Source organism: Saccostrea cucullata, unplaced genomic scaffold (assembly GCF_032062105.1).
Source record: "Saccostrea cucullata isolate Sc308-1 unplaced genomic scaffold, CSIRO_AGI_Scuc_v1 ctg5965, whole genome shotgun sequence".
Lineage (NCBI taxonomy): Eukaryota > Metazoa > Mollusca > Bivalvia > Ostreida > Ostreidae > Saccostrea > Saccostrea cuccullata.
The window spans coordinates 5,903-18,071 of NW_026928071.1; the positions used below are offsets into that span (position 1 = coordinate 5,903).

At 34.2% G+C, this 12,169-nt stretch overlaps 2 protein-coding genes across 2 annotated transcripts; both read left to right on the forward strand.

Annotated features, from left to right (window-relative positions):
• The first annotated feature begins 8,306 nt into the window (after window positions 1-8,306).
• Window positions 8,307-10,910, forward strand: LOC134276298 (uncharacterized). Its single transcript, XM_062758554.1, has 4 exons — window positions 8,307-8,377; window positions 8,740-9,412; window positions 9,514-9,789; window positions 10,896-10,910. Exons 1-4 carry the CDS (start codon window positions 8,307-8,309, stop codon window positions 10,908-10,910), a joined length of 1,035 nt encoding a protein of 344 aa, XP_062614538.1.
• Window positions 10,911-11,092: 182 nt separating this feature from the next.
• On the forward strand, window positions 11,093-12,169 carry LOC134276299 (uncharacterized). Its single transcript, XM_062758555.1, has one exon. It carries the CDS (start codon window positions 11,093-11,095, stop codon window positions 12,167-12,169), a length of 1,077 nt encoding a protein of 358 aa, XP_062614539.1.

Sequence of the window (12,169 nt, forward strand, 5' to 3'; positions counted from 1 at the left end):
CTATTTATGTGAGGTGCCTGAAGGAAATCTTATAACTGCCTATTTTTTCTGTCTAACAGCTGAACAAAATAGACAATGTACCAACTTTTCGAATGTAAGACATGTAATTACAATTTGTTTTTCATGCACTGCATATAGTTTAACTTTTCCAAATTAAATGCTAAGCATCCTCCTTGCAGTGCCCCATTTGAAAATAACTTCTATCGCCACAGAAAAAAGACCCGACGTAAACACATATGTTTAGGACATTTTTTATCTTTTTTATTGAGTTTTAAAGAAATCAACAAATTATCAAGACTTGTTCCATGAAAAATTAAATATAATCATGGTCATAAACGCATCTATCCACAGCAGATATATGCACATGCCAAGCACGTGCTCAGTGGAATAATATTAGCAAGGAAATTCGAGCTGTAAACAGAACAGTTTTTCCCGATTTGCTGGAGTGGGGTTAAAATCGCGTTTTTTCATTATTCAGACGATGCGATGCAACAAATAACAGTAGTAAGTAATATGACATAATGATTATTACTTAGCAATTTCTTGTCTTGATGTTATTATGGTCGCATTTATTCTAAAATCAATGTTATTCGAACTCTGTGTGACAGAGGAATGGCGGACGAAATAAACACATGGCCTCAGGAAGACACCCATATGAAAAATCAATTTTTCAAGAATTATGGATAATGATAAGAAAAAAGCGAAACAAATGGTTGTAGCCATATTATCAATGAATCAAACTAACACCCTTTTCAATGCATTTTTCATCTCGTGAATGCTGTAGCTGCGCAGTTCTAACATGATTAATTTCCTCCTAATTAAAACAAAATAAACTTAATTATTTACTAATTTTGGTCTCTAACAGTAGGTAATTAGTGCATTAACACTTTGAGTAACTTTGGGCTAGTTTAGAAGTGTATTAAGCGCATTCTTGGTATTTCTTATTTTACACCAGACTAGATCCAATATGGCTTGTACATCCCCCTTAACAGGAATATAATCAAAGTACTCAGAAGTACTGAGAGCCGGGCTCGTTTACAGACTGAGTAGAATGAATTTCTTAAATGAATCAGCTGAATGTAAACAAACAGGCCAGTCTGAGAACTACGATAACACTGATTATCAAGAATCCTTACGCTAATGAACTATGTTCTTTGACTTAGGACTGAAGTTTTCAAAGTCATTACTACTAATGTTTATTTATATAGATAAAACTTATTTTTGTTACTTTATTTAGCGTTTGTATTATCTCAAAAGCGATTAAGATTAAGAACTATATTTTTGCACGTAACTTTATAATGGCGACTATGGTGTTGACTTCCTGCCTTGAACAGGATGATATAAGCCGGCAATTGCTCTTTGAGCAATAAGCCCGGCTAAAAATATATAAACGACACGTGATATATTTTGAAAATGATGCCGAAAACTGTACATGTACTGTACAAATGTGAGAGAAAGATTTTCTGAGTTGACTTATTATGTGGCATCAAGTTTAACAAATAAATGATTTTTATTAACATTTTTGTTGTTGTTCTCTGGTTGTAAGTTTTTTTGGGGTAGGAGGGAGTGGTGATATATGTATACCTTTAAGTAAAATAAAAAGTAATATACTTTTTTGGTATGGTATAAAATGTTTTTTTTCTTTTTATGGTATGATTTATTAGAGGCGTGAATAATTGTTGAATATTAAAAATTTACTGCAATTATTACTGTCCATAAGAACTCAAGTAAAAAAAACTTTTATGTAAATGATTTGATTTGAAATTTAAAAAAATATTTTAACGGGTAGGTAGCATCCAAAATTTTCTATATATTTTACTTTTTATATTTTAACTGAGGACAGACATTGAAAAGTTGTATATATACACTATCGTTTGGCTTTAATCAAACTGTTTAACTGTTTTTGACAATAAGAAAAATATTTTTATTCTACTTTCCAAATCTGTCAATTTGTAGTTGAAGAAATTGTTTTTTTACTAAGATATGAACATTTAATAAGTCGTGAAAATTGATTACCAATCATCTCTATTTACCAAATATTTAAATGGCTGACCTAAAACTGTGCATCATAGCAATTGCTATTTCAATTTCAAATCCTTACATTTAATTAAAAAAGATTTTCGATTTCGCAATGGTTCATTAAAGGTTAATCCGGAAACTAACCAATGCGATGATATTTAAAAGTGCCACATAAATTTATCAATTTATCAAGAAAAATGGAATAGGATTGGTTAAAAAAATTAGGTAGTAATCATCATTAGGCACGGTTTAAAAGAGTGTTACATATATTTTATGCTGAACGAATATACATGTATACCAAATACAGCACAAATGGCTGTACAAATGATTGTACACCATAATGTTCTATGCTATCATTTATTATCTTTACAGGTATTATAAGTAAGTAGATGTTTAATTACATTTTCATATGTATACATATAATTAAATCAAAATAAAAAAAAATTCTTAAAACAGAATTTTTAAAAATAAAAATAAGATTTTCATTCGCGAGAAATATTAATTTATATTTGAAATTTAAATAATGGGATGCTATAATAATAAATCACTTAGAATCCATCTGTGTCAAATATTCGGAATTATTTTTTCTTAAATTCTGCTCTATTAAAATATTATATTTTTGTGAATCAATCAATATAATGAGAACAATTTTAAATAGTACAAGGTTTAAGGTGATAATTTATCAATGAAGAACATATAAAGCATGTCATAAATATATAAATATCTTTTTTTTTCTTTTTTGTTTTAAAAGCTGTTCGTGGTAACAATCACATGCGTGCCTTTTTTCCACTTTTCCTGACCAAGGAGTATAATCGCTCACCCGACAGTTTTATCTTGGTTAATGTGACAATACCAATAAACGGAAGTGCAAGTCTTTTTAACGGATTGTCTACAAATATAAAAAACTACACAAAATCTACATGGCATAACCTCATTGTAAACCCGAGAATGGGGTATTTTGTCAGCTCGCCAACATCGGTAGGAGTTGAAATAAGAACATACGTCAAAACATCAACTTTGGCATACAAAAGTTTTTATCAAGTTCGTTCTAGGTGAGGAATTGGACAAACCTATTATATGAGTACGGTTTATAATACAAGCGAAGAATTCATGTGCGCCGCATTATCTCCCCTTGATAGCGATCTTAACCTTAATATCACTATTCCAAAAGAACTTTTTCGCAAAGTATTCATTAATGACACATTGATTGAGAATTCAAAGGTAGACATTGTTGTTCAAAAGGGTCATGCTGTAAAACTCAATAGCTCCCTTCCACTAAACCGTGTCATTTTGCAATCAACTGGTATTTCATTTTCTGTGTTTTGTGCAGAGAAAAACGTAAGATATCAGCTTAGACCAAACACTCACTGTGGAAAGACTTTTCATTTTTCATGTATGGGTTCTGAAACAGTGAAGAGATGCAAAATATCTCTTACATCTGTTTCTTCTGACCAGAACACTTTCTTTCTGTTCAATTCAAGCGGACTCTCCAAACAAATTCATTATCCTGGATATTTCTTTTCTTTCAATATTCCTTTCAGTTCTGAACATTGGGAGTTACAATCCGAGCATGAGATATGTGTTCTTCGTACAAAGTATGCAGATAAAAAAGATTTCATTTGGACAAGAGTTAATGCAATTCCTTCTTCAATGAAATATTCCACTTACAATTCTGAAAAGACAACTGAGGAACTTTCTTCAAAAGTAACATCAAAATTTCACCCGACTGTCGTATTAAACTACTATACAAAGAGAGTAGAGACTAAAAATATCTCCTTTACAGAAGAACGGTGCTCATGTTTATCAGGAGAATCCTGCAACGGAATCCAAAGAGAGACAACCAACTTCTCAAACCTGGAGGAAAAATTAACAAAAATACAGTCGTTCCTCATGGTGAATAAGTCATCCCTGAACTCCTTCATCAGAAGGAAAATATGTGCCGAAGATGAGCGTCCGACATCAAGGACCCTTGGTTTCATTGGTATTTTAGTCATCTCTGTATGTTTAGGGTCTATTGTTGTTTGCGATGTATTGTCATTTTTCGATCGACGATCCAAATGCATGAAAACCTGAAAGTGAGTCTTTTTGTATCCACCATATCCTTTTTATGAAGATAGATACAAAATATCGTTTTAATAAGTATTGATAAATGTAAATCACAAATTAAAAGGTTATATTCTTTTAAAATTCAAGTTGATTGCGAACTCTATGTTGACTATGTATGGTAGTGGTGCAAGAAATACTGAAAAAAAAATGAAAGTTTATTTTACTATTTACTATAATCAACGGATATATAAGGAATTGTGTTAATCATATGTCCTATATTTTAAATCAACATGACATTTTAACATGATATTTCTTTATATTTGAATTAATTTTCTTGTATTTTCTATAAAAATTATTAAATCGTGTATGCAAGATTTTCCCCCCAAAAAGAACATATGTTTATACATAATATAACACCGAATATGACAACGACAAATCAGTTTGATTCAACAGAGTTCATTTTTATTATAGATATTCAAGACAGCTAGATATAACTGTTTCACGACCTTTTTACCTGAAGTAATTGCCGGTTATTTATTTGAAATACACGAATTCTTGAAATACTAGTAATAAACTGTTAAAATCTGGGTTAAAGGTTTAATTGTATTGACAAATGTCACTCATTTCCGGCAAATTCTCACAATTTCCTGTAGAAATAATTTTGAATAAACTTTTTACTCAAATGGTTTAGCTGCTGCTTCAATGTATTTGTTTTTAGATTAAGAAAAAAAAAATGTAGAGCAGAGGAGGTGGAGCTAAATATAATGAAAATAAACTTTTATTTGAAGTGATGTAGAGTATGCTTTATTTTATTCATATTTTATTCATATTTGTGTCTATTTAATCAAGGTGTGTGTAAATAAAATATGTAAATTTCAAAGATAAGTGTCAGAAGTGATCTTTGATTGAAGGATGACCGATAAAAACAATTGTCACGTGCTCTGAAGTTGTTTATCACTCCATACACAATAAAATTAAGGCTTTAAAAGCGTGTTGCAATAAATCTGAGTTTTTTCATATAATGTAATTTTTACTTATAATTTTTTTATTAGCTTTTTATATATAATCATAACAGAAAATTAGCAAAAGTTTGAAATAAACAATGACTATAGATATCTTCTTTGTTAAATATCTGATAATGAATATTTTTGTATTTTCAAACAAAACCATTGGTTTGCTAATTGCTGGCTGTAAACAAGGCACAATAATTAAAAACTCGCTGATATCAACTTATTTGTAAGAATTCTGCCTTTGTTTCTCAGAATAAATAAAATAAAAACTATGAAAGTCTTGAAATGAAAATATGAATTGGAAAATATAAGATCTAGTTACTTCGTATCCAAAAATGATTCGTTTAAAGATAATTTTAGCTCTTCACAAGAATATCCTGATGGTGATAAAAAAAACTTTAGAAAGATACTGGAGTTTCCGACTGACAATGTGTATATCCTGTGAAATCACTGTCTTTTGTAGAGTGTTTATCTAAGAGACACGATTGTAACAAATATCTTAAATCAAGAATTCAAATCCTGTATTAATAATTATCTTTTTTATTAATGAAACCACTGATATTTTTCCAAGTGAAAAAAGTAAAATATGAGTCTTCGAATCTTCAGACAACCTTAGAAATTTCCTTATCTTTGGAAATGATTTTATTGTCCTGTGTAGGGAATTTGTTTAGTGATCCATTCGAGACAACTTTTGCTAGGTCTTTTGAAAAATTAATCTTCTTTTAATATAGTTACCCCCACTATTAAAATACACAAGGGAGGAATCTAAAAATAGGAAATTCGCTACCACCAATTCTGACCGGACTTTGTCTAGCTTCTGGGCGGCTTGCGTTGCCAACCAAGTAGGAGTGAGTGGGGTATAGATTCGATTTTTATATTCTTTAGTCAAATTCTCATCAACGCGTATCGTTAGTCATATAACTAATCTTTTTTTGGTGACATTTGGACCTGGCGACAGTTCGGCGTTGAATGCTGATTGGTCGCTTTCTGTAGATAACTCGTACACAAAGTTGCTCTCGAATTTAGTGCACCAAAACGGAGGGAAAATTAAACTGTCATGATGGCATTAAACAATACAGCTGTGATTTCATGGTACGTATTTTTCTTATATTTGGTAATATTTATATAAACATGTTACAAGCGTACATATCATTCACTAAGCATGTCAATCCTTACAGTGAATAAAATCAATATATGAAAATTTGGGCGCGGATCTATAGTGCCGGGTGAAATAAATCGTTTTAAATGAATTTTGTATTTGATATAATCAAATCTCCTGGATCTCCAAATCTAAGGTTCAACAGGTTTGCGCTGAACAAAATCTTCATACAATACATTGTACCATCTGTATGCCTCCAAAAGACTTGCTCTCCCTTCGAACATGTCTGCAGACATATTCTACTTGTTCAAATTAACAACTTTCATTAAACAAGGATATTTCATCAATCATTACACAATCTGTAGGCTGTATATGAGTTTCGACATGATAATTTACATCTGTCATTATTCGTTTACTCAAATTCCTCATTGGAGTACCGACCATCCCTTAGTCCAAAAAAATTGTGAACCGTCATGCCCTACATTTTCCCATTGTTTTTCATTTCCATGGCTATTTTTTTTTCGTAGAACCGTTTCCAGCTTAGTTTGGACTTTCAGTAAGGCGTGGCTTTCTCGGCGCTATATGTTTACCGCCTGTCAAAGGGCGAAAAGATTCTCATTGGTTAAGAAATTAAAAAACATCGGGAACTTTAAACTGATGTTCAAAACGACGAGACGACTTAAGCTCCACCTCTTTGGAGGACGAGACAATGTACTTGGTTATTCAATACACAAACGTAACGTCGAGAATGCCACGCCTTTCTGAAAGTCCAAACTAAGCTGGGAATGGTTCTAATATGACTTTTTCCTGTGGCTGCTGGTCCAATAAGGACGTTGTGACTCTCTGTCGCGATCTCCATTTTCCCTTACTTTTTAATTCGAGAGCTACTTTGAGTGCGAGTTATCTACGGAAAGCGTCCAATCAGAGCGCTGCATTCCATTTACACCGAAAATTTATATGGAAAGAACTGTCGTCAGATCCAATGTCGAAAAAAAAGATTAGTTATATGACTAACAATACGCGTTGATGAGAATTTGACTGAAGAATATAAAAATCGAATCTATACCCCACTCACTCCTACTTGGTTGCAACGCAAGTCGCCCAGTAACCAGACAGAAAGTCCGGTCAAAATTTGTGGTAGCGAATCTCCTATTTTTAGATTCCTCCCTGTGTATTTTTATAGTAGGGGTAACTATATTAAAAGATAAATATTTCGTGACAAGTCCATGTCATCACGAGAACGTTGTCCGCGGCAAAATGCAACTCGCAAAGGACTGTAGATCCACAGGTAACTGCAAGAAAAATTCATTTGGATCAATGCAAAATTCGAATTTTCTCTTCTTCAAGGTATCACTTTAAAAGCACATGGTATGCTAAATTTACGGAAGCGTATTTAGGACCAATAAAAATATTTTTGAATTCGATATCACGAATTGTCGAATTTGTTAGAACGAATATAATTCGTTATAACAATTTTTTGAATTTGTTATAGCTACTTTAATTTGTTATAACAAATCTGTTGAATAAGTTTTATCAAATTCAAAATTTTTTTTTCTAACAGATTAAATTCGTTTAAACGAATTCTAAAATTTTTAATAACGAATTAAATTCGTTTAAACAAATTGTGAAATTTGTGATAATAAATTAAAGTCGTTTAATCAAATTCAGCAATTGGGGCCTTTAGAAAAATATTTGTGAATCTGTTATAACGAATTCAACGAATTTGTTATATTAACAATTTTTAGAATCCGTTTGAACGAATTTAATTCCTTATTACAATTTTTGGAATTTGTTATAACAAATTAAAGACATCAGTTTTAACAGATAACTCTGCCATTGCCGGTCCCAAGCCCGGATGAGATAGGAGGAGGGTTGAGAGTAGGCCAGAAACCCCACCTCATAAAAACCACATATGCTACAGAAACGACTACAAGGAACCATATTTCAACTGGTGAACGGAGTGAAGCAGGCCATACAACTGGAATTATGACGGTTCACGACCCGAAAGCAGATCTCCTGACACCGAAACACCACATCCGAGTTGGATGTTGGAATGTTCGGACATGACATCATACTAAACCGGAAGACTTGCCCAAGCAGTAAATGAGATGAAATAGTACAACCTATCTCTGATGGCCATGAGTGAAGTCAGATGGACAGGAACAGGGAAAGAGAGACTGAACTCAGAGGAAGTTATTATATGGTCTGGACGAAGCGATAATAACCATCACGAAGGAGTAGCTCTCTTTTTATCAGCCACAAGCTTGCCAGTACGGCCCTTCAATGGAAGCCTATCAATGAACGTCTACTATATGTCAGACTTACATGTAACTCCCGATACACGAAGGTCTCCATAGCGAGTGCTTATGCATCAAAATGACTTTGTCATAGGTGGTACTTTCTTCGCCCATAAAACCATCCATAAGCTGACCTGGACATCACTAGATGGAGGCACCAAAAGTCAGATTGATCACATTATAATTAACAGTAAATGAAGGCACTCTCTGCAGGACGTGCGAGCTGTGCGCCATGCCGACATCGGTAGTGAACACAATCTTGTTATAGCATAGATCTGCTTAAACTGAGAAAGGCCAAAATCGGTTCCAGAAAAAACAAGCAATTTGATGTCAGCAAGCTCAAGGACCCAGGCATTAGAGAAGAGTTTAACATTACTCTCAGGAATCATTACAGCAAACTGCAGGACGAGACAGCTATCACTATCGATCAATTCCACCAATTCATAAAGGATGCCGCTGCAGAAGTCATAGGCTACAAGAAATATGCTAAATCGGAATGGTTATCCAAAGACACATGGACTACCATTGAAGAGAGAAAACAACTAAAGAAGAAGCTCTTAGATGCAAAGTCACCCATATTGAAAGAAAGGGCAGCTGTCTTGTATAGAAAGAAAGATAGGGAAGTGAAGACGTCAGCAAGGAAAGATAGGCGCCACTATACAGAGCAACTCGCTAAGGACGCACAGGAAGCCGCTGAGAGAAAAGACATGAAAACCGTCTATCAGATCAGAAAGAAACTAAGAGGTGATCACGGTCCCAACCAAGACCTTCCTGTAAAAGCAGAGGATGGTTCAGCAATAACAGAGGAATTGGCAAAACTAGAGAGCTGGAGAGAACATTTGGAGAATATTCTGAACCGACCAGATTCACCGATACTCCCTGATATAGATGAGGCAGAGACAGACCCTGAGATAGAAACTGGCTGCATTACAGTGAATGAGGTAAAACAAGCAATCCATAAACTAAAACAGTCCCCGGAGAAGATGTTGTATGCTCGGAAATGTTGAAATCAGAAGAAAGAGAAACACCTTATATACTGCAGCGTATCATCCAAGATATATGGGACAAAGAAGATATCCCAGATGACTGGAAGAAAGGAGTGATAATCAAGCTGCCCAAGAAAGGTGACCTTGGAGACTGCATTAACTGGCGTGGGATTACACTTCTCTATCTCACCAGCAAGGTCTTTAGCCAAACTATACTACAACGCATCACAGCTGCTGTAGATGACATACTTCGACAGGAGCAGGCCGGTTTCAGAAAATGGAAATCTTGTGTTGACCACATTTTTTCCTACGACAGATACTGGAACAGTCGTGTGAGTGGAATAGTACACCCAATGCTGTGTCACAATCAATATTTAATTTTAATTGCATTTACATTATGTTTATGGTTTTTATTTTATTTACCCTTTACTGGACCTCTATACTTTTGTTACCTTATTGAACCTCAGTTAAGTTTTGCAGGTATTGGTCAGTTACGACCTATTGTATTTTGGGGTATTTAAATCGCTGCATAGCTGACCAGGTAACCAGGGTCCACGTTTTCATAGCTTTTAAATGGTTGACATACAGTCCAAGATGAGTGGCTAAATTTTTTCTTTCAACGGTAACCATTTCTCCAAAGGGGTAAGTTTGTTTTTTTATTTCATATGTAAGTTTTTGAGTAATACATTTAAAACGTAGAATTATTTAAGAACTTGAGTTAATTAATGTTTTTGTTACTATTCACGTATACAGGTTTTGCTGGGTAGAGTTACTCATGCGTTTATTGTTCTATTTTTGTGCAATGTACTGAGTTATATACGCACGTAGGCTATTTTGTTTTGCCGCTTATAAAGTCGGTGTTGTGGGTTTAATAGTTAAAACCACTTTTGTTAAGATGTTGTGTATTCTTAACGTTTTTCTTATTATAATAGTGTTCGGTTAAAATTACCGGGACTGATTGTATGGTGTGCCATAAGTGCAATTGTAGTCAATGGTGACTTGAGTTTTTCTTTTGTATACGTGGCTTGTGACTTAAAAAAATGTTATTTAATTCAAAGGTTCCTGATGTTATCCAAGGTTAATCTATCCATGTGTGTGTTGGCAATGAACTTACCAGACCGGGATACCCACTGGGAGCCAGTTGGCGGGAGTCCGTCGTGAAACGGGTCATGTCTGGATAGACGTGGTTTAGAGTCAACGATATTGAGGATTAATAGAGACTTTAATTTCTGTGTATTGTAAATAATAGCTGTAAAAATATGTTGTAAATATTGTTTTTATTGATTTTATTTATAGATAAAAAAAAATTGTAAATAGAAAAAATCTGTCGTGACAAATTGGTGTCAGAAGTGGGATGATTAGTCTGTTCAGTCAGGAGTATTTTTGTATATTACACTTATGTTTTTTTTTCTTTAATCATTTTTGTTGTATTTTGCAGTCAAAGAGTTTGTAGATTTTTGACAGTCTCAGGGTGTGAGTACTTGGTTTATTGATGGAGCCCCAAATGGAGAAAGCTAGGTTACCGTTGCTTTGTTTCGTATGAATTGAGTTTGTATACTTAATTTATCTGTTGAGATACAAGTATACACATTTTTGAGAAAGATTTTCCACATTTCATTTTTGTTTTGAAAATCAATGTTGTTCTACTGGATTGTAGTAATATTTTTCATATTTAGTCAGTTAGTGTTAAGTTCTATTACAATGTCGACATTGAAAGAACTTGCAGAATATGGACAGAGTCTGAACTTGACTGGTGCGGACTTGCAGCAGTTTATACAGCAACAACAGGCACATCAGCGTGAGCTACGAGCGGCGGAAAGGGAGAAAGAGAAGCAGGACAGGGAGTATCATCTCAGTAGAGAAGCACTTGAAATTGAGAAACTCAAACTACAGGAAAAGAAAGGTATGGAAGAGATTGAGAGTAAATTCATGCAAACTATTCAAACCTTAGAGCAAAAGTTAGCTGTAAAGGAGTCAGAAACGAAATCAGAAAATCCTAGTAATGCAAAGTTTCCAAAAATGCCTGTATTCGATGAAGTTAAGGATGATATTGATTCTTATTTGAGACGTTTTGAAAGGTACGCTGCAGCACAGAAATGGAAGTTTGACAGTTGGGCTGTTAACTTGAGCGCACTACTCAGAGGTCGTGCACTGGATGTATATGCACTGTTGCCGCAGGAGAAAGCGTTGGACTATGATGCTTTGAAGACGGCGTTACTAAAAAGGTTTGAAAAGACGGAGGATGGATTTCGTCAAAAGTTCCGTAAGAGCAGACCTGAGGTAGGGGAAACTTTTTCACAGTTTGTTGTTCGTCTCGGTAGTTATCTCGATAGGTGGATTGAACTTGGTCGAGTTAACAAGACTTTTGATGGCCTCTACGATATGATACTCAGAGATCAGTTTCTGTTCATGTGTAACAAAGAATTGACATTGTTTTTGAAAGAACGCATACCGAAAAACATCAGAGAAATGTGTGATTTAGCAGATCAGTTTAGAGAGGCAAGGCATGTTAACATTCAGACATTAGTTCATTTTAGCAAGAAAGAGAACTCTCCAGGAAAAAGTCAGGCATCGAGAGAACAGGAACAGCGAGATCAGAAGCCAGGATTGAAGTTTCAACCCATGAAAACTCCAATGAAGAAAGAAGTTCGTTGCTTCAAGTGTGACAGACTGGGCCGTTTACTTCAAAAGACGTTGTTTGTGACGAGGTAA